This window comes from Eschrichtius robustus, chromosome 4 (genome assembly GCF_028021215.1).
Source record: "Eschrichtius robustus isolate mEscRob2 chromosome 4, mEscRob2.pri, whole genome shotgun sequence".
In the NCBI taxonomy this organism is placed as follows: domain Eukaryota; kingdom Metazoa; phylum Chordata; class Mammalia; order Artiodactyla; family Eschrichtiidae; genus Eschrichtius; species Eschrichtius robustus.
The window spans coordinates 148,913,174-148,935,807 of record NC_090827.1 but is presented as its reverse complement, the minus strand read 5'-3'; the positions used below and the strand labels follow the sequence as shown (position 1 = coordinate 148,935,807).

The 22,634-nt window shown below is 56.7% G+C and overlaps 1 protein-coding gene across 3 annotated transcripts in view; it reads right to left on the bottom strand.

Annotated features, from left to right (window-relative positions):
- SORCS2 (sortilin related VPS10 domain containing receptor 2) overlaps nt 1–22,634 on the bottom strand; it is a 501,532-nt gene that overhangs the window by 30,174 nt on the left and 448,724 nt on the right. For all 3 annotated transcript variants that reach the window (XM_068543485.1, XM_068543486.1, XM_068543487.1), the window contains 5 exons: nt 19,548–19,694; nt 14,278–14,380; nt 7,677–7,753; nt 1,908–1,999; nt 874–981 (listed from right to left, as the gene is read on the bottom strand). In XM_068543485.1, the coding sequence (XP_068399586.1) occupies nt 874–981; nt 1,908–1,999; nt 7,677–7,753; nt 14,278–14,380; nt 19,548–19,694 (527 nt within the window). The remainder of the gene's footprint in view (nt 1–873; nt 982–1,907; nt 2,000–7,676; nt 7,754–14,277; nt 14,381–19,547; nt 19,695–22,634) is intronic.

Here is a 22,634-nt window from a genome sequence, read left to right as displayed (position 1 = left end):
GCACAGTCAAGCCCTGTGTGCCTTTTTCAATCCCCGCCTGCTCAGGCTCTGCTCCTGGGCTGTGAGCCACTCTGAACAGGGATGCGCTTGACCTAAGCCAGGGTCAAGGGGCTGGGTTCACGGCCTGGATCTGCCCTTCACTGGCCCATTTGGGTCTTAGGTCCTCTCTGTGCCATGTGCCTACAAGTTCTTCACAGGTGCCAATAGCCAATAATCATCACTACCATTATCACCCTCACCATCAGCATCACCTTCATGATCACCATCATCACCAGCATCATCATCCGCACCATCATCATCATCATTGTCACCATCACCACCATCATCCTCACCATCAGCATCACCTTCACTATCACCATCATCAACACCATCATCACCATCATCACCACCATCATCATCCTCACCGTCATCCTCACCATCACCATCACCTTCATCATCATAACCATCACCATTATCATCATTACCACCATCATCACCATCATCATCACCATCATCCTCACCATCATCACATTATCATCACCACCACCACCACCATCATCATCAACATCCGAAAGGTTAAATGGAAAGTGATCCAGAGCTGACCCTTGACTCTTGGTTCCACCTCTCACCAGCACGTGATCCCGGGCAGGTGACACATGTCCCTGACTAGGGACAGAGTGGCCACTTCCCAGTGGCTGAGGATGAGAGGAAACAGTAGATGGTAAGAGAAAAGGAAGCAGGTGTGAAGATGGAGGTCAAAGCGAGGAGGATGGGGAGGAAGGCTGGGGGTCAGTGTTGAACCTGCCTAGAGCAGCAAGGCCCACGGTGGCCCTCCGCCACGGCCCGCCTGGGGTTCGGCTCTGACCTGCCTGCCCACCTCCCGTGGGCACTCACGTCATGACCAGCGTCTCGTCCCCCGGCTCACTCAGCAGCCCGTCCACAAACACGGAGGTGCTGGTGAAATTATGCGTGCTCCAGGTGAGGCCCTCGTCCACACTGAACCTGCCGAGAGAAGGGGAGTCACCACCTCGGGGCAGGTGGGAACACATCCTGTGTCCGGGACGAGCTGCCTCGCTGGACCCAGCCCTGCCCATGCCCAGGGACCAGAGCTGTCCAGCTGAGGCAGCTGGGAAAACAGGCAGGAGCAGTGGCCAACCCCAGGGCCAGTCCAGTGTCTCGGCCACAACAGGATCCCTGACCTCACGCTCTCCTGGGAGGTCACAGCAGCCACCCACCACCAGCAGATGGCATCCACATCTGCTTGGTGACACCACAGTCAAGGAGTCCTGGGTGTGTGGTCTGGGTCCCGAGCTGCTTTGTACCCCTTGAATTGCAGTTATCCAGGCCTTGGAGACATCCAGGTCAGCCCCACCCAATGCCCGAGCCCAGCCCGGGGTTTGCCGGGTCATTGATGGGAGCTTACTGTCTCTCAGTGAGGCATATCAGTATAGCCAGCTGCCGTGCAGAAAGATCTTTTTCAGACTAAAGTGATATTGGCTTCCTGGCAGCTCCCCCAGCTCTGCCTTCCAAGTCCAGAGTTCATATCTGCCCTCACTTCCCCACAATAAACCTTCACCTGTCTGAAGCTGAGGCCAACCCCACTCTCACCTGGGCACACGCTGCTGGCTTCCTTCTCTGACCCCACCTCCTCCACTGAGCTAATTCCTGTCCATGCATAAAAGTCACCTCCTCTGAGAAGCCCTCCCTGCTCCCCCCAGGATGGGGTGGGTGGGGGCCTCCTCACAGCCCCAGGCCTCCCTCTGGCCCACCGACCATGCTCGGTCATCATTCCCCATGTCCTCACCTCTCCAGGCCTGGCCAGAAGCAGCTGTTGGGTGGGGGGACTGGGGACTATTCTGAGAGGTTCCCAGGTGGGGAGAAAGAGCCCCTACCACCCCACACCCAGTGCTGGGTCCCGACGGCCTTACTTGAGGATTTTCAAGGGGATGGAGGTGTCCTTGATGGCCACGATCACGCCGCCGTGGTCCAGGTAGAGGATGTGATGTTCCTCCTCAAATACCTGCAGAAGACAGCGGACGGGGGTCTGAGGGCGGGACCCTGAGGAGGGTCGGAGGTTGTTCAGGGTCTGGGGTTGCTCTCCAGTGGGGCAGAACTGCCGACACGCTGCCTGGGGGGCGGCAGCAGAGTCCGGTTCCCTGAGGCGGGGCTGGTCTGAGGGCTCCAGGTGTCCCCAGGCCATGCCCATGCTCCCCCAACCACCCAGACTCAGTACGTGTGGGATGAATGGATGCAGATGGCGATTTCTAGACCACCGACAAGAGAGAAAAATGCAAAATAAACACTGCGGGTGGTCCTGCCTAAAGGAAAAACTCATGCACCAAAAAGGCCGACACATGAGAAATAGGGGAATTTAGAAAAGCATTTAGGATAAGAGTCACCAGTAAAAGCAAACCTCTATTTGATATTAAGATAGTCCACGTACCACCTCCTTCAGGAAGCCCTCCCTGATGCCAGGTTGGGTGGGGAGCATCTCTGGGGCCCCTGCCCCAGCACTTACTGCACTAATTTTTCATTGTTTCCTCCAGCCTGGGAGCTCCTCAAAGGCCGGTCCTGCCTCTGAATCCTTTCTGTGGCCCGGCACATGCCTCAGCTCACAGCTGGGGGTGCCTGTGCTCAGGGAGTGTGTGTGGGATGAATGAATGAATGAGTGAATGAGTGAATCTCCACCAAGTCCTCAGGGGACAAAAGGTCGAGTGGCCTGGACGGGGCTCTTGCGGGAGGAAATACCTCTGGTGGCCTCGCTTGTCTGCAAACAGCCCTGGGATGGGGTCCCGTTTTACAGATGAGCAAGCTGATGCTTGGAGCTGTGGGGGCCAAGCCAAGGCCTCAGAGCTGGTGGGTGGCAGAGCCGGGTGTGGCTCTTTAGTCCTGCCAGGACACCGGGCATCCCCCTCTAGATCTTCCATGAACGCAGATATCTAGACGGCCAGCCTGTGTCTTGACTCCACACAGAGAAGGGCACCAATGTCGTCTGCCACGTCCCCTGCAACCCTGTACCTCGCCTACAGGAAGTGGCCCCATCACGACCACCTGCAGTGGGCCAGGGCCGCATTTACCTCCCACCCTGTCTGACAGTCTCAGGGCCTGAGGGTTCTGTAGCAGGGGTACAGGGAAACTCAGGGGGAGACGGGATGGAGCCAGGACCCCACACCCACAGCCCCTCGCCGGGGCCTGCGCGCTCACGGATGTCAGCTGCTCCGCACAGGGGCCTGGCTAGGCCTTTGTGCCTGTGGTTCTGGGGCCCCTCCTGGGCCGGGGAGGCAGCTGCTGCAGAGCTTGGTGCCGAGCGAGGCCGGAATAAGTGCATCTCCAGGCAGATGTTGACCCAAACGTGGCTGCATCTGCACTTGCCCTGGCAGAAAGAGCCCCGAAAGCTCCCACACCCCGGGACCCTGTTCTAGAGCAATGACCGAGCAGGAACGGGGAAATCATTTTAAAAAAACCACACACACCCACACAACTATTAACTAGCATCTTCCCCCTATCTTCTATCTTGAGTCTTCCTTTGTTTGAATGCCTGCTTTTCCAGAGCCAGCGGGAGGCACTCGGGGAGGACCCGGAGCAGAGGCCTCTCCTCTTAGGAACGGGAACTTCAGCAGAGCTGGTGGTGCCTCCAGGCCAAGCCCTCAGCCCTGACATCCCATTACCCCCACACCCCCTAGCCCCACCAGAACCTTCCAATGGCCCCCATGGCCCTTAGAATCACATCCAAACCCTTCCCTGGTCACTGGGGCTCTGTATGAGAGGCCCTTGCCCACTCTCTCCCACCTCCCGTATACCAGTCACCCTGGCCTCCTTTCCCTGAACATGTCTCAGGCCCTTTGCACATGCTGTTCCCTGCCTGCAAAGCTCTTCCCCAGATATTTCCACCTTCTCACCATCTTGCTGGCTTTCCCGCTGCTCACAGGAATTCTCTAGGAAACCCTTCTGGCTTGACTAAAGAGGAGAGGTCCCTTACGAAGAATGGTGGAAGAGACCTGGATACCTGTGAACTATGCCCTTAAACATGTCTGATGCGGGGGAGGGGAGAACCGGGTGACTGGCACGGGGGCCTCTGCTGCGCCTACAGAGCCTTGTTTCATAGCAACCACACTCAGAGGTCATCTCCCCATTTTCCAAAGAGAGACCAGAGGCTCCGAGACACACAGTGACTTGCCTGCAGCCACAGAGCTGGTAACGGGCAGAGCTAGGGTAGACCCCAGGTCTCTGACTCGACCGCCTGCCGCTTCCACCAGGAGCTCCTGTTGCCACGAGCAGGACACACTCAGCAGGAGGAGAAGCTGTGTCTTGTGAGTGGTGAGGTCGCAGGGTGGAGTGGGGGCCCAGAGCACTAGCTTGGCTCCTCCCCAGATCCACCCCTGTATCTCCCTCCCACCAGATTCCACGGCCGCGCCTGCAGGGGTCAGAGGAGTCCCTGGGCCTGGGTGTCCTAAGCTCTGGGAGGTGCTCTGGGTGGCACTCTGGGTGGCACTCTGGATAAGTGTGCTGCCTGAGGCTACATTAACCAGATGGCATCTCCCGGATGAGGGAGGTGACGTCATGCGGATTTGGGTACTGTAGAGAAGAATTTCTCACAATTCCCCTCCCCATCTCTCCACCCGTCAGACAAACCCAGTGTCTCAGGTCCTCTGTCTGGGTCCTGGGATCCAGAGGTAGAAATGAAAGTTTCACGCCTCAGAAATTCATAGCCCAGGGAAACACCCCTCCGCAAGGAGGCAGACCACCTCCACCCAGTGACTCGCCCACTCGGATGCCAGCAACGAGCAGCCCATCGAACCCACCCTCTCTGCCCAGTGCTCGGCCCAGGTTCTGCCACAGCACAGGGGTCCCAGCCAGTGGTCTGGGGATGAATGATGTGAGCTGAGCCAGCGGGCACCCCAGGGAGGGGGTCATAGCGCATTGGGCGGGGCAAGGGCATTACGGGTGGGGAAACAGCGTGTGCAGAGGAGGGTAAAGAGAGTAGTGCGGCCAAGGGGCACGAGCTGCTTGCTGGGGCTGGAACTGTGGGCAGATGCAGAGGCCCGTGGATGGGCCGGGCAGCAGGGCACGTGGGTCAGCCGATGGTCGGGACTTCCTCCCTCCCGTAGATGGTGGGGGACACCCGAAGTTTGCTTGGGGAGCGAGGAGGACAGATTCCCCTTTTAGAAGCTTCCTGGGGGAGGGACGTTGAGGGGGGAGGGGGAGGTGCAGCAAGCAGACAGTCTTCTTCTCCAGGAAATAGTGAGCTCTCTGTCCCGGGGATTATTCAAGGAGAAGCTAGGCTCCCTCCTGGGACCTCCGGGCTGCCAGGCAGGGTGGCGGAAACCACGCTGAGTCCTGTGACGTGGTCCTAGAGGCACAGTGCATGCCGCAAGCACATCCGTCTCTGCCTTTGAACTTGCAGAGGCCTCTGCCCACCCGCCCGGTGGGAGCCCTCCTTCCCACTCCACTGGGGGCCTAACCCGCTTCCTTTCCTGGGGAGATCCGCAGGGGTGGTATAATGAGAGGTAAGCCGGAAGTGGGTCCTTGGATTGCCCCCCGAGCAGGATTTACCTCCGGGGCGCGGCCCTGAACGTGTGCACAACCTTCACTTGTGCTCAGACCCCACATCCTTTGCACCCTCCTCCCGCAAGGACAGGCAGGGGGGCGTTTGTCCTGTCCATCCACTGAGGAGATGGGGTGCCTCCCAGCCATCCCAGGGGACCCCCACGGGCAATTCCACTCTCGTTAGCTTGGGACTCAGGAACAAGGGGGCTCCAACACCCACCACTGGATCACAGGGTCTTTGTACATCCGTTGCTATGGTTTTCTGTGCCTTGACCATCGCCCAGGCAGGGGTCCCCCAATCCTTTCTCTCCCGCACCCTGAGTTCTAGAGGAGGCTCCTTAAATGTGTTCTGGCTATTTTTTGATCATTCCAGGGAAGTCATGTTTTTAAAATGACACATTCCCCTGCCCCCCCCCCCAAAAAATAAAATAAAATAAAATAAAATGATACATCCCTTAAGCATCATGCACAGTGTTATTTGTAATTCACATTCTAAGAGTTTTCCTGTAGAGACAGCTCATTGCATCCTTGACAAACCGGCCTGAGCTCACCTGGTCGTCTGGCCTTCGTGCCTTTGTCTCACCCTGGCCTCTGCCTACTGCCCCCCACCAGTAAACGCCCTCCCTCTGACACGCACGCGCACACGTGGGCACCCCCCCGCTCCTCTGCCAGGCACCCGAGCCCCCCTTCCCCCACCCCTCCCCCATCACTGGGGAAGAAATGGGTACCTCAGCTCAGTCGTGAACAGACATTCTCCCATTTAATTCTGACAAGTTCCCAAGTTTGAAGTCTAAGCAAATTGCTTGACAAAAGTGGCCACCGTGAATACCTTTCTCTTCTGTTTCACCTGGTCTATTAAGTCTAACAAGGCGGGAGCAGGGGCGGCGGTTTCTCTAATAAGTGGACAGGTGGTGACCTTTAAGAAAGTTTAGGCATGTTTCACTAGTTTTAGTGAAATAGGAATATTATAACACAATAAATCTCTTTTGCCCTTTTCAAAATTCCTTGTTTCTTGCAAATTATTAAAAACGCCAGGGCTTTAAACCCAGGGTGCAGGTGAACTTCACACTTTGGGGGTTAACATATTTGTCCAGAGTGGTACCTGGGCAGGGGGCTCTAAGTGGGATACTCAGGGGTGCAAAAAATTGACCTGAAAACAGAGCTTCTTACATCCACCGAAAGAGGAGATGCGCACGAAAATTTAGTGCATTTTCTTAAGCAGTTAAAGTGGAAACTGTCACTCCATGAAGCTGGCAGACCAGCTGAGGCTTTTTTTTTTTTTTTGCTGGAAAGAAACAGCAAGGGTAGAGGGAGACGGGGCCTCTCCTGGGGCGGAGCGCTTGGGTTCGGCTCCTGGGCTGCCTGACGGCACAGGGCGCCGGACCGTCAGCCTTCGCTCCCCAGCCGCCCTGCTCTGCGTGACGCCCACTGGCCAGCAGCACCCCGCCCTCCAGTCTGAGAATTTGAGCCGCACGTGGGCGCAGCAGGGAGGGGTCCTCACAGGGTGACCCCGCGTGCCGGGGGCCGTTCCCTGCGTAACTGCTTTCTCCTGTCTCTTCTCCCTTTCCTGCTTTTTCTTTTCTCGGGCCACGCTGAGCATCAAGTCATCATCCCATGGATGTGTCCCAGGAGGCCCAACCCAGACTCGCCGTGGACCCCCCACACCTGCTCTTCCCCATTTTCTCTTTCTCTCCCAAGTCTGTGCCATCCACCCAGCAGCTGCCCCTGCCAGGAACCCGGGGGTTGTCCTCGGGGTCCCCACTTCCTGGCCTTTGGGCTCAGCCAAGCTTCTGAGTCCCCGTGTGGCTTCCTGCCGGACAGCACCTCCACCCCGCCCCTGGCATTTATCCCCATTGCTTCGATGTTCACGGTAACCTGTCTGACCGTGGGAAGATGTGTCAGACCTGGAATTCTCCAGCAGTGGCTGCTGAAAGGACAGCAGCGGTGTGGGCAGCCTGGCCTGGGCTCTCTTTTCACAGATGCTGATGTCATATCTGCTAAAGGGAGCTGTGTGCAGCCCCTCAGGCCGGGGAAGATGAAAAAGCGTGTCTCAGAACTCCTCTGGGGGGGAGGGGCTGAGAGGACAGACTCTCCCAGGAGCCTCGGCGGAGTGACAATGGTGGGCTCCAGGCCCCTCCCTGCCACCTTACCTGCCTCCAGGTGTGCCCACAGTCTGATGTGATGTACATTTCTTCTTTATATTCCACCAGCTGGGAGCCCAGGTTACCTGGTCCAGAAGCAAAGTGGCAGGGTTGCTCTTAGGATCGGCCACTCTCCCCCTTACCAAGGTCTGAGTGCAGCCAGATCCCCAAACAAGGCTGGCGTTTGATGTGCTCTGGGTCTACACCTCCCAGCACCAAAGCCACCCGGCGGATGCCCCTCTCTGCCCTCCTTGTATAGTGATGGGCCTCCTGTCACCACTACGGGTCCTAGTGCGAGCAGTAAAAGATTAACTTTGCCCAGAGAAAGCCAGCCTCAGGCAGCTCCGGCTGAGCCCAGGTGCAGGCAGAGCTTGGGGGCTTCAGGGGGACCCACGGTGACGAGTGTGATTCAGGAATAAAAAGCATGGAGTGGTGGTCGGGGACAGGCTAGAGGGGACGCTGGCCAGGTGGGCAGTGTGGGGACATGGCAGCCCCTGACGGGCTTTAAACTGGGGCAAGACATGGCTGGGCTTGCCTCTGGAGTCCCCCTGGGGGTCGGGTGCAGGGGAGGCCAGAGGCAGGTCCAGGGCAGTCTGGGGCAGTCCAGGTGAGAGGCAGGGTAAGCACAAAGTAGGCGCTCATTAAATATCTGTTGAGGGGGTGTTTGGGAGGATGGTGAGGCGGGCACCAAACCAGCTGGGCAGCCAGGGGGCTCCTCCTTGGTCCTGGTTCACTTGAACCCATACCAGCCTGGCAGGTGGGTCACCAGCCTTGAAGGCCACTCTGAGGGGCTGGGACTTAATCCTAGGGCTGCTGCCAGAGGGGGAAGAATCCCCACTTAGCATCCAAGGTGACTCCAGCTTACAGATAGGAAACTGAGCCTAAGTGGACCCCTACAGAAAGAACGATGGCCACCTAGAAGACGCAGCTGCGGGACAATCTCAGTGGTCTCTGAGCTGGGCTGGATGGCCCTAAACAGCCTCCTGGGAAGGGTCTTGGACAATGGGATTTTCTGATGGGTCAGACTGGGCAGGCTTCTGCTGTGACCACATGATGATGCCAGGGACCAGGGGCCTGAGCTTCTGGGATGAAGGGGGCCTGTTATGAGGACACTGAAGCCGTCTGCACTCTCTCCTGGAGCCCCTGACCTGGGCAACTTGTGCACCACTTGCACTTCGGAGACTTATTCATGTGGTGCTGTCAGGAGTCTCTCTTCCAGAGCCAAGTTTAGATGTCACTGGAAAATCCCAAAGGAGATGGATTATCCTCAAATAGATGAGGCAAAGTGAGTTCAAGTAGAGTGGCAGAGGGTTTGTGTGCCTGCCTTTTTTTTTGAGGCAACCAACCACCAAATCTTCCATCCAACCATCCAACCATCCATCCATCCATCCATCCATCCTTCATTAATTTATCATCTGCCCATCTATCCATCCATCTGTCATTAATTTATCATCCATCCATCCATCCACCATCCCTCCATCCACACATCTGTCTCTTTTTCATCAGTTCCACCCACTCACCCACTGCTGCACTTATTCATCAGCATTTGCTGAGTGCCTGCTCTCCGTCCAGCCTTGTGCTGAGCTGTGGGGAATCCAAGCTGAGTAACCACGCGCCTGCTCCCAGGGAGCTCTCAACCTAGCCGGGGAAGAAGGATGCCCTGCAACTGTGCACAGAGCCCAGGGAACTGTGAAAGCAGAGAAGGGAAAGCTAACGGACCCCTGCAGGAGGGGAATCAAGGAGAGATTCCAGCAGGAAGTGACCTCTGCACTGTGCCTCAAAAGACAAATGCCACTGGCCAAGGGAAAGGGGCAGGTGTGCCAGGCAGAGGGACCGGCCTTGGCGACAGCATGGAGGTGGGAGGGGAGGTCAGTCAGGGGAGGTGGGGCAGAGGGGCAGGTGCTGAGCTGGGTTCCCTTCTACCCGCCTGGCCACCAAAAGGTGCTGAGGAAAGGCTGCTGAATGAAAAGAGGGAGATGAGTGAATGAACGCAACAGCTGGGGGTGGGCAGAGGAAGGAAGGGGAGCTCTTTATCTCCGCATCCTTCCAGATGCCAGCAGAGATGTCACGACCCGCGCATCAAATACAGAAGCCGCGCAGCAAATGATGCGGCGTCAGCTCAACTTCCCAGGCAAATCTGCAGTCCGTGATTTCAGGGGTGTGATGTCTGTCTTCTAAGTGACGCAATCTGTTTTCCTTGTTCCATCTACCAAGGCTGTCGGGCTGCCAGTCACCTAACAGGCACCGGGGAAAATTAAGGGGAAATTCACAGAACGCATCCACAGGCCACCAGAGTGGGAGGCTCTGCAGGAACACGGGGGCTGCTGCCCTCACTTTACGGAGGGGAAACTGAGGCCTGGGGGATGAGGCTAAGAAAGGCCTCCCTGCTACGTCCCCTCCGGGCTGTTCTGGGGTCTCCTTGGGCCTCCTCTCCCTCCACCCCGACCCCTCCACCCCGCTTCTGTGCTCTCAGGGCCTGGTATACAGTAAGCGCTCACTGAATGTGCATTTCCTCTCCCTGCTTCCTCGATCTTCAGGTTGCAGAGTGGCTCAGGCCTCAGGGCCAGAACAGAGCAAAGCGACAGCACAAGATCCACCCCAGCCCACAGCTGGCAGAGGGGGAAGGGGGCCTGGACCCCTCCCCGTGGCCCCCAGCGTGGCAGAGCAAGCCCTGCGGCCACTGAGATGCAGCTGGAACAGGAGCAAGGGAACCGCCCCTCTGGTCCTCCGGTTGCTGTCAAGTCCCCAGCTCCAGAGGGCCCGGGTGACCCCCGCCCGGCTGATGGGACTCAGGTCAGCTCTTGACCTGTTCACGCCCCTCGGCCTCTCAGCTGGGATTGACGAGATTGATTGATGGGATTGATGGGTCCCCGACTGGCTGAGTCACAGAGGAAGGGACTCTGCAGGAGGGCTGGGAGGCAGGGCTCCTCCTGGGATCCCCGGGGGTCTTCCCGGCACAGAGCGGGCAGGGGTGCTCTGAGCTCCCCGTCACGGCCCCTCAAGGTTTTCTAAGTCATGTGACTGTCAGAGCCAGCGTCCGGGAAGTGTTTGCAGCCTGTGCTCTGTGTGGTCCTGAGGATTCACGTCCGGACGAGGAGCCGGAAGCAGCGCGTGCTGCGTGGTGGCCCAGGACGGGTGCAGGGCAGTGGGGCAGGGAGGGCCTTCCACCTGCATCAGACCTTTCAGTGCCCCCAAGTCCGAGATGATTATCCTCATTTCACAGATGAAGAAACTGAGGCTCAGGGAGGCGTAGAGCCCCAGAGCAAGAGCTCAGAACGGCCCAAGTCAGAATTGGGCCCGGCGCCCTCTGTCTCAACCACCCATCTGTGATTTGCTACCTCTGCGGGACTCACCCCCTTGACACGCCCAGTCAGGAAGAACATTCCAGCTGGTACTCTCGGCCCGCTGGGTTTATTTCTGGGTTCACTATGGCTGTTTCTAGACCCTGGCAGTTAGAAGCTCGAGTTCCGGTCTTTGCTTCTTGAACCATCCTTTTCCCTTCCTCATTGGATTCATGGCTCCATTTTCTAGATCCGTCTGTGAGTCTGGCCTCTGTCCACTGAACCGGAGGACAGGTCCCCGGTAGAAGGGCCCTGGCATGCAGCCCGGCACAAGGGCAGTGGTGTCCAGCCACTGTTCAAATGACAGGGCCACCTGTGGAAACACACCTGGTGTTGATGCTTCCTACCTGATCCCCAAATCAGCCTTACGATGGAGGTTTCATCCTCTTTTTGCAGGTGAGGAAGCTGAGGTTCAGAGGGTCCAGTAAAGGCCCAAGGGCCAGCAGCTGGAGGTGGCAGAACCTGGGGCTTGTAACTCCCACCTGCCTGCCCCAGGGTGGAATGAGGGATGGATGGCGGGGAGATCAGGAGAGAGACTCCCTGGAAACAGGCAGCCATCGCCCCCGGCTGCCTCGGGAAGCTCAGCCAGGCCAGTGGGAAACTGGTCCCTGCTCGGCGGCTGCGGCGGTGCCCGAGGGAGCCCGGCTCATTCCACCTTCCCCTCTGTTCCCAGCAGACGCTCAGGGCTGGAGTGGAGGATGTAAAACATTTACACCAAAATTGGCCCACATTGCATGGATGGATCCATCTCAGGAAAGCCATGGCGAGATTAAAAAGCAGCAGAATGAAATATAAATGTAGCATCCTGCCCTTGGGGGGACAGTGAGAGGGAGGGAGGCTGCCTGGGCACCCCCTCCGCTCCCCGTTCTCCGTGTGACTCGCGTACAATGAAGTGAAGCTCCTGCAGAAACTCACAGCATCCCTGGGGGGCTGGAATGGTCGTCCAGAGCTTTCAAGGCCTTTGAGCGGTGGAAACATCTGAAATTCCGCCTTTTGTACTTTGGTCAAGAATTTGGGGTTTCAACCCATCACGAACGTGCATTTTAAATACACCATTGAGCTGATCTCCCTGTGCTATGCGGCTGCTTCCCACTAGCTATCTATTTTACATTTGGTAGTGTATATATGTCCATGCCAGGTGGGATAGGGAGGGTGGGAGGGAGACGCAAGAGGGAGGGGATGTGGGGATATATGTATACGTATAGCTGATTCACCTCGTGATACAGCAGAAACTAACACACCATTGTAAAGCCATTATACTCCAGTAAAGATGCTAAAAAAAAAATACACCATCGCCTTCAGGTCCAGGGAACAGAGTCCACAAGACAGGGGGTGCCCGACATGGGCGACCCAGCCCGTCCCTGCATGGGACCTGGAGCCCCATGAGCTGCACTGAAATCGAGGCCGATGTGTGATTTTTCGTTGATTGACGCACGTCCGTCATTGAAGCAGGCAGACCCCGCCCCAATCGCAGTCATTGACTAAGACCCCTGGGACGTAGATGAACAGAAGGACACTCAGAAAATGAAAGGTTTTACTTGCAGTCTTCTCTGTCTGGTTGTGTCGCTCGCTCCCCTACTGGAAAGCCCCCCTCTCCAGGATAACGTGAGACGCCCCTCCGATAGCCAAGGTCTCCCGCCATCAGAGACCCACAGAGCGGACAAGGGGTCTCACCTCCCGGCCCCTCCGTGGGCTCTGATTCGGTCGTTCTGAAAAACACGTTCCTGCCTCTGCCTGGAAGGCCATTCCTGCCATCTCAGCATGGCCACTCATTTATTCATACACTCATTCACTCATTCATTCATTCACTCTCTCACACACAGCCAGGCCCGGGCCTCAGTGCTGGGATACGTCTGCTGAAGGGGCGGATGTGTCATCCAGCTCAGGGTCTGGGGCGCGAATCCTCCGGGTCGCAGATGGTGCCGGAGTAGACAGAGGGAGGGAGCCCCTGGTTCAGGAAGCTGTGAGCCCCGGCCCAGGCCTTGGTGGTCCCCCCTGTGTGATGGGCAGAGACACTGCCTCTCCGACTGCCTCTCACCCCGTCTGCACCCTGGCTGTGCAGAGCCTCGGCCTGGCCATTCCACAGCCCGGATGAGGGGCGGGCCTGATGGGCCCGCCCCAGAGCCTTGCCTTCTGCAGGTTCAAGGGGCACGGCAGCCCCTCCCGGGGCTGGGGCTTCCCTTCCCTGAGGAGCCTGGTGTGGGTCTCAAGCTTCCTGATGGCACCTTGCAAGCTGGGGGCAAGTCTTCCTTCCCTCTCTTTGGGCTCGTTCCCTGCTCCATAAAGTAGGGGTATTGACCTCTCAGGGTTGTCATGGTGATTAGAAGATTTCAGGGCCTGGCCAGGGAGAAAGGGCCACCGTAGCAACTGTGGACACGACGGACACGGTCCTGCCTTCCCCACCTTTGTCTCCATGGCGTCAGGGACCCTTCCCCGGACTTAGCTGCTGAGAGCTGGTGAGGCTATCCTCACGCTGATGGGTAAAAGGAAAACCAGACGCCAGCCGCTACCTGGCAATGGACTTGTAAAACATGTGATTTTATTTGGAATGATTCTTCTAACTCACATAAACCTTATTTAAGAGTGTTATTAGATCGGCATACATTTAGTGATCCCTGAAGAAGGTTCTAGTTTAATGGGGTAGACAGACACAAGCACAATGTATACTTCTTTTTTTTCCCCTTATGTTAGCTGTATATGTGTCTCTCTCTCCCCACTAAACTAGAACCTTCTTTAGGGACCAATAAAAGTCAACCATGATGCAAATTGTCCTCCCGTCCATCTATCCATCCACCCATCCATCCATCCTTCTATGTATTCGTTCACCATTTTGTTATCCTTTCTTCCATTGGGCCATCTGACTATCCATTCTTTCAACTATCTAATTTTCCTTTCACCCATCCTCCCACCCATCCATCTATCCATCCATCCATCCTTCCATTCTTCCATTGGTCATTCATCCATCCTTCCATCCATCCATCCATGCATCCATCCTTCCTTCCTTCCATCCATCCTTCCATCCATCCATCCATCCTTCCATCCATCATCCATCCACCTTTCATTTAGTCAACACATATCAGGTGCCCACTCTGGGCTATGCAATCACCCCTCAGGGTGATGTGCCAGGTGAGCTGGCTTCCTGGAGATACTGCGGCACTGCCCCCAGTGGACACACCATGGCCCCAGGCCCATGACCATCAAGTTCTACCCTTGAAATTGGAGCGTCCTGCAGGCGGCGATGGCTCCTGACCATAATGGCAGCCTCTTACCTGCGCCCATGATGAGGCCGGGGGCGGTGTCCTTGGTGTGCACAGTGCCTGACACGTAGGGGTTGTCTGCCCAGCGCAGGTGCAGGTGCAGGTGGCAGTCCGGCTGCGAGGGGGAGAGAGGGAGCCACGGTCAGCACTTGGGAGGGAGAAGTGACCTGAGAAAAAGTAAGGCTGAGGCTGAATCCACCCCTGTGGCTTTTTGGCTGTGAAGGTGGGATCAGGAGTGCTTCAGAGGAGTCGGGGGAGGGCGGGAAGGAGGCCTGGAGGCTGACAGCCAGCTGAAGGCTGTCAGCTCGGGGCCAGGTGGGCTTCTCCAGTGGAGGGTTCTCCCAGCCTGGGTGCTGGAGGGTGGGCTCCCCAACGTGGCCTCTGAGTGCAGAGCTGGGCCGCAGAACGGGACTCCGGGAGGGAGGCTGCACGGTCCATGCCCACGTTCATTCATTCATTCATCCGCCCAGAACATTTACTGGGGGCCTCTTAGGTGACCACGGTAGCCTGGGCATCAGGCGACAGCTGCGGGACACCCCGTAAGCCCTGCGCCCTGTGGGAGAGGCAGGGGGTGAGGTGGGCGCGCTAGAGCCCAGTTTACTCACAAGCGTCAGTGCAACCTTGACGCAGCCCCGGCTGGTGCCCTGGCTGGAGGGGCAGAAACACTAGTTGTAATAAGAAATCCAGCGGCAGCTCACATTGCTGTTCGGCTGCCCCTGGGCAGCACCAGCACTTTACAAGGTGTGCGTCACTGAATGCTCTCAATATCCGTACTATCATCCCTTCTGCGTTGATGGGGAAACTGAGGCAGAGTGCATTTAAGCAACTTGCCCGGGCAGTGGTGGGGCTGGGACCACAGCTGAGGCTGCCTGGCTCCAAAGTCCATGCTCTGAGCCCCGTGGCGGGTCTGGTACTTCCAGGCAAACTGGGCCAGCAGCCCCCAGAATGAGGAAGCACCAGCTGTTTCCTGCCCGGTGCTGCCAGACCCCTCATCTGTCTCCACCCCAGCTGCCTGCATCCCCACCCTCTGCTGAGATGGCAGAGGCCACCGCCAGCTCCCCTGGGAGGGGCTGGGGGATCCCGGGGGAACAGACGAGCTGAGAATGATGTGTCCTCTGGACTGAACTTCCCGAGTCTCCTCTCCCCTGGCCTCGGTGACTCAAGGCCGCAATCCCTCTATAACATCCACAATAGACCACAAGACCACAGGGCACGGGACAAGGCCCAAGGTCTCCGCACAGCTCCCTCCAGGCCACCGGACACGGCACCGGGCAGTGACCCGCCAGCCATTAGCCAGGGCTGCCTGTCGCCCACACCTCCAGGGTCATTGCAGAGCTCCACTGTCATTGCTATATTCTACTGTCTACTGAAATCCATCCGAGAGAGGTTTTTTCTCTACAGTTTATGTTTCTTTAACACTTTCTTCTGGTCCGTGAACTGAGTATGTTTTACACAGATTATCTGAAGTTAAAAATGAAACCGATCAGTAGGTTGGATATGGATCTGGGTCAGATGCCACCAGGGCCCAATCCAGTGGGAGATGGGCTCTATTAGTCTGTACCAGAGTTTACAAAAATGTATTTGTTGCATCACATGCTGTATGGTTCCACTGACAGGAAATGTCCAGAGCAGGGAAATCCATAGAGACAGAAAGTGGATTAGTGGTTGCTCAGGGCAGGGGGTGGGATGGGAGATGGGGGGTGGTGACTAAAGGGTACAGGGTTTCCTTTAGAGGTGATGAAAATGGTCTAAAATGGACCACGCTGGTGGTGGCACAGCTCGTGAAGATACCAGAAACCACTGAATTGCACACTTTAAATGGGTGAATTGTATGGGATGTGACTGGTACCTCAGTCAAGCTACTAAAAACAAACAGAATAAGAGGTGGCAAAATGAGCTGTAAGAGGCCCCCTTCTGAAGCAGACTTGGTAGGCTAGAGACCCTCCCCGGGGCAGCCCGGGGAGCCCCAGGCTGAAGACGGCAGGGCCCGTGGAGGGGGGAGCCTGGTCACGGAATCACCCTGGAGGACAGTCCCCATCCAGGAACACCTGGACTGAACGGGACAAACTTGACCCACTGTGGAAGGTTAAGCTGTCCCACGTCCTGGATTTCTCCTGGTTTCTTACAGCTGACAAGCAGGTTGGTGACCTAATGCCTGTGGTGACACCCTTCAGCCCCCTCGCCCATCCAACGACCAGGCACTAACGGGGAGGGCGTGTCCAGGGCAAGGGGTGCCCATGACCTCTCTGAGCAGGGCCAGTATCCACCTGCAGAAGAAGCTCTATGGCAGGAGGAATAGGAGCCTGGGCAGGGACGTGGCCCGCCCTCCTGTGTCCCACTGGCACGCTCCCGGGCTGAGAAGGTCCGGCCCAGGCATGGCCCTGCTCTGGTGCCCCAGGGATCCCGGAGGGCCAGCTGGGGTCTGGAGTGGCCAAGCTTCTGGGCTGTCTCCCCAGGCTGCAGCCAGCCTTTTCCACATTCCCTGATGCGCTGTGCACACAATATCACTGTCTCTGTGTGCAGTGAACAGAGCAGGTCAGAGGCTGTGGCTCATAGAACCTGGCTGCCCCTCCCCTTCCCCGGCCCACTGCTGCTCTGTCCTGACTGCTGGTCGCTTGCTGCGACCAGAAGTGGAACACTCCTCAGGGTTCCCTGAGGTCGGCAGTGGCCCACAGACAGAGCTGCGGTCCCCTTTGGCGCCATGGAGGGCCACCCAGATGTCGTCCAGCCGGTCCTGGAGCTGTAGTGGGTGCTCTGCTGGTATCTGACAAGCTGACGCAAGGCCCAGCCGACTGGGCTGAGCTGATAAAGGGCGTGGAAGGCCAGGCAGGCCTGGAGAGGCCGACCCCCAGGGCACTGGGCACCCGCACGTGCGATGGGACGGGGAGCATTGAATGCCAGGCTGCTCTTGGGGTGTACAGTCAGACATGGCAGGGTCCCCCGAGGACACCCAGGGCAAGGGTGGGAAGACCTCAAGGGCAGGCTGGTGCCAGGGGAGTCGGTGCTGAATGCCTGGTCCTGATGGGGTGGCCCGGGTACCTGCAGGGCTCGGGTGGATGTGATGCGGACCGAGCTGGGAGGCCCACACCGTCCCAAGGCTCCCCCTTCTCGGCCCCTCTACATGCAGGAGCTGGCTGGTGCTGTCAAGAGGCGTCTGGCAGAGACCGCCGGAGGGCTGGAGGGCCACACTGCCAGCCGCCCCTGCCGGACACGCCACTGCTCGGCTCAGCCCGGATGCTGAGAAGAGCTACCACGGGCGGCAAAACGAATGGGTTTTCATTCTGAATCCAGATGTCAACAGATGCAAAACCGTCTTCCAAGGGCCATTTCTCATCCTCAAACAGGTCTGAGCCACAGTCATCTATTCCCTGTCACTGGAAGGAAATCTCCCCAGCCAGAGAGCTGGTCAAATGGCCCAGGGAAATCTTCATGACCCAGAGTTAAGAGAAAAATGGAAGACTCAGAAATCACTCATGTGTCAGGATCCCAAAGAGGACTTTTTTAACGTGAATATAAGCCAAAGGATTGACAAGAAAAATGCCCGATTACCATTACTTCTGGGTGACGTGGTTACAGGTGTAACTTATTCCCCTTTTTATACATTTCTGCTTTTTCCAAGTATTCTGCCATAAGCAGGAATCACATTTCTGATGAGAAATAAACCCTCAAGTGTAGCTTGCCCTGTGCAGTTGGAGGCTGAGTGGCTGAGTGGACACAGAGAAGAAACCCAGGAGAAGGGCCACGCTTGCCCACCCGGCATGCCCCCCACCCGCTGCTGCCAGGTCTGCACACACAGGGTAACGGGCCTCGGAGCCAAGGCTGCGATTTCTGTCTTTTGTGCCCAGTTGGGTGTCCCGGTACTTGTCCTCTGTCCATTGTGCTCATTGGGCTCTCTGCGTGCCTGCCTTTTATTATTTTAAGGCCGGGGCATAAATCTTGAAAGGTTATCTCCTTGCTGAGCTGCATAATTGCAGACAAGAATCTATTCTTAGCGAAAACTTGCTTTGACAGATTAAAATGGCTTAACTTTGTCGATGATGATACAAAAATTAGCCCTTTCACAGCAATTTTTTTCTCAGAAGAGCTTTTACAAGGGGCAGGTGATTAATTCTCCCCGCTGGTCGACAGGTGTTATTATCCCCTGTTATTAGCGGGAGGGGGGCTTGCGTAGAGGCCGAGCGCAGGCCCCTAGTCGGTGAGGTCAGGGGGTGAGGGACTGACACTGCCCAGGCCGAGGCTCTGCCCGGAGAGCACAGAGCCCCACCCTGGCCCTGGCGGGTGGTCAGCGGCTGTCCAGGCAGGGTGCCTACCATCTTCGGGGGCCCTGCAGAGATCCAGGCAGATCTCGAGAGGGCAGGATTGTTTACTGTTTTGTGTGCTGATGTATTCCCAACACCCAGAACAGTGCTTTGCACATAGTAGGTCCCCTTACGTGTTTGTTGAATGACTATCCCTGTGAAATAGGCACTGTTATTCTTTCTAGTTACAGAGGCACGGCAGTGGATGGGGGTCCTTGACTGTGAGGGGCTTCCGGTCAAAGCCAGGGGGAAATAGAAATAAGTGTGCCCAGTGAAGCCTTCTCAGTGGGGGGGACATCTAGACAGGGTTTTCAGGTGTCAGTAGGAGTTCACTGAATAAGAAGAAAAGGGCATTCCAGCCCTCTCCACTCCCAAGGCAGTGAAGACAGTGGGGCAGCCTATACTCATATTCATGTAGAAAGGCACCCTTGGAATAGCTGGACTGGCTCAGGGCTCATGACATTTGGGCTGTGTCCTGGCTCCCCCTCACTGATCCAGCCCCCCACTTCCACAGAGTGTACTTCCTGGCCCTTGACATTGGCCAACAGGGCTTAACAGATGCAGCACAAGCAGGCTTGCAATGTTTCTGCTCACTCTCTTGCACCTCTGCTATTGCCTGAGAATGTGCCTGGGCTGGTCCCAGAAGGAGGATACTAGATCCCTTCCTAAATCGACCAACCCCCAGGTGCATGAACTAGCCCAGCCTCTCACAGATCTCAAGAAGAGTGATTGCTGTTTGGGGTGGCTTGTTACACAGCGCTGTTGCAGCAGGAGCTGACTGATACACTCCCCTCTCTGACTTCCAGTTAACTCTTCTGTAAAGCAAGGAGTTTCATGTGGCCCTCTCCACCACACCCAGAGAAACAGGTGGTTCATGTCTCCCAGATGGCCCTTCTCAGACATCAGCACCTCTGACCCCTGGGTCCTGTGGTAACGTCTAGTGCCCACCCCGGGGAAGGTGTATGCAGTGATCAGGGCACTTACAGGCTTGCAGTTGGTTGGTTTCCCGTTCATGTCCGTGCTGGGAGGCCTCAGGTAATCCCAGTCTCGGCCCTTGCTGTAGGTTATAAGCGTCACCACCTTCCCGTCGACTTTTTGGTTCGCCAGAAAGACTCCTTTCACCCCTCGGACCTGGGACAGAAATACAAGAAGGATGGCAAAAGCCTGCCCAGACCCTTGCTAAGAGCTCTGTGTGCACGGCCTCATTTCACCCCAAGAACAGCCCAGAGCTGAAGGTGACTATACACCCTGGAGGCAAGTGGGTCTGCGGGGAAAAGGGACCAGAGACGCTGGCCTGAGCTTTGACTGGGAGCCGGTACTGTCTGACCCCAAATTCCGAGTGCATTTCACAACACTGAGCTGTCCTCCCAGGTCCAGACCCCGGCTGTCGGACGGCGAGCAGAGCCCTGGTCCCCGAGGTGCCTGTGCATTTCGGTCACGCTGTCTTTAGCCGGAGCTCCTGATTCAGAGCCCTAGCCCCTCGCCTCCCTCCCAGTGGATCCACAGGGCTTGGACCCACGGTGTCGCTCTGGGCTTTCCTCCGGGGACTGCCTCAGCTCAACCCCACACGCAGATGCCAGACTGTGAGGACAGGGTCCGTGCCGGCCCCAGCCTGCCCTGGATGGGGGTCGAAGTTCCCTGTGCCCCCTTTCTCAGGGTTTCTTGAAGGGCCCAGGGCAGTGACCACACACATCCCATAATCGGTTACTGAGTTCGCTCACAAGAAAGGGTCAGATATCAGCAATTCCCAATTGTTCAACCTCCTGGTTCCACAGAAATGAACTTTTTCGGCAAGTTCCTTGGGCACGGAAGACTCGGACCCAGTAACCGAGGCCCGCTGGTGTGGCCTGAGTTCCTCGGAGCCCCCGTGTGCCCGAAGCAGCTTTTGCTGCTCTATAAACAGCATGAAGCCAAGGCAGCTGAGGCTGAGTTGTGGGATTTACCTGAAGTTCCATGGCCAAGTGTGATGCTTAGGGTGAGAGTGATAATACACAGTTGTTAAGTGCCTTCTACGTGGTGGGCAAGGGAGTTAACGTGCCACCTCATTAAATTCTCAGGCTCCAGGAGGTTGGTGCTTTCCTAAGCCTCAGCGCCAAGTGCCTGACAGGTGGGGAGCAGGCCAGGGTGGATCCCAGAGGTTCGGACGCACAGTGAACTGTGTATGAGCTTCCTGTGGCTTCTACAACAGGTAACAGACAGAGGGGCTTAAACTACACATGTTGATCATACTATAGCTCTGGAGTCCGGAAGTCCAACACGGGTCCCACTGGGCTGAAAGCAACTGGAGTCTCCGGGGGAGACGCGTGTCCTTGCCTTTCCCCGTGTCTCGAGGTGCCGGGGTGCTTGGTTTGTGGCCCCTCCTGCTTCTTCAAAGCCAGCAGTGCAGCGTCTCCCTGGCCATTCTTCCATGATTCTGTGTGTTTTTCTGCCCTTCCTCTGCCCCTCCTTCCACATGTGAGGACCCTAGAGATTGCAGTGGGCCCCATGGAGAATCCTGGAAAACCTTCCCATCTGCTGATTGCTAACCTCAGTCCCCCTTCGCCTGTGTCTTCTGCTAGGATGCTTCTCTCTGGGTTGGAGACCAGGGTCTGGCCCTCATCTCCACAGACGAGGCTGAGGGGATGGTCCTTCTGGGGGACAGCCCCAGGGGCAGGAGGACCGCAGCCCCTTCTCTCACTCATGGTGACATCACGCTGTCTCTGGCTCACCTGAGGCCTCACCAGGGGGCGGGCATCTGGCCTGCTCGGTGCTGAGTCTAGATGCCTCCCCTGATGTCCTAGGGGCAGATAGGTTGCTGATTTGCTCAGTGATGGCTTGCTTTATTTGGAAAGCGCTCTTTTATATCCCGACTGGTCTCCATGAAAACACTCAGCAGTAAATAACATGGACCCTCCCATCCCAGAAGAGGTAGTAACATGCCGAGTTTCCCTGGGGAGGGTCTGATCAGCTGAGTACTGGCTCCCAGTATTGATGTGCCCACTTCACATAACTGCCCTCTTCATGGCTGTGCTCACTTCCTGGGGGCTGCCGTAACGAAGCATCACAAACTGGTGGCGGGGGGGAGGGCTTAAAACAACAGAAATTTGTTCTCTCACAGTCTGGAAGCCAGAGGTCCAAAATCAAGGCGTTGGCAGGGCTGCCCTCCCTCTGAAGTTTCTCAGGGAGGATCCTTCCTCGTGTCTTCCAGCTTCAAGTGGCTCCAGGTGTTCCTGGGCTGTGGCCACATCACCCCGCTCTCTGCTCCGTCTTCACGGGACCCTCTTTCCTGTGTGTCTGTGTCTCCTCTTCTGATCCTTATAAGGACACTTGTCATTGGTTTAGGGTCCAGCATGAGCTCATCTCAAGATCCTTCAGTTAATGACAGCTGCAAAGATCCTTTTTCCAAATGAACTCATGGTCACAGGTTCCAGGGATTCGATGCGGCTGTATCTTTTGGGGGCCCCCATGCAGCCCATGACAATGACTGTCTCCCAGCTGTGGCCAGGGCTCCTCAGGGTCAGGGCACAAAACTGGAAGCCCCCTCAACCCCCTTCCTCACCCAAGCTCCAACACAAAGAGGCCCCCAGAAAAGGGTTGCCATCTTGTTTGGAACCAGGACCCATCCTGCAGAGGTGAGAGCTCACAGGCCCTTGAAAGCCCAGGTCTCTCGGGGCAGTATTTGCCTGTGACGTCTGGGATAAGACATTTTTCCTGGATCTGCCACTGGATGAACGATAACCATGACAGTAATGGAATTGGGGCATGTGTAGAACCTCTAGGCCAGGCCCTTCCCATGCACTATCTCGAATCCACAGAAAAGGCACCTGCAGTGAAAACTGTCGAGAGCTTGCTGAGCACTGAGTTGGCACCAGGCGCTGATGTATGTGTTTAACGGAAACGGAGGCCTCGAATGCACACAGCAACTCTCTGAGGAAGGTACTACTGTCGTCCTCATTTCACAATGGGGACACTGAAGCACAGAGTAGTTAAGTAATGTGCCTAAGGTCACACAGCAAATACGTATCAGAGCTGGGATTTGAACCCCAGCAGTGGGGCTCCAGAGTTGTGCTTGTAACCACTACCTGTGATCCC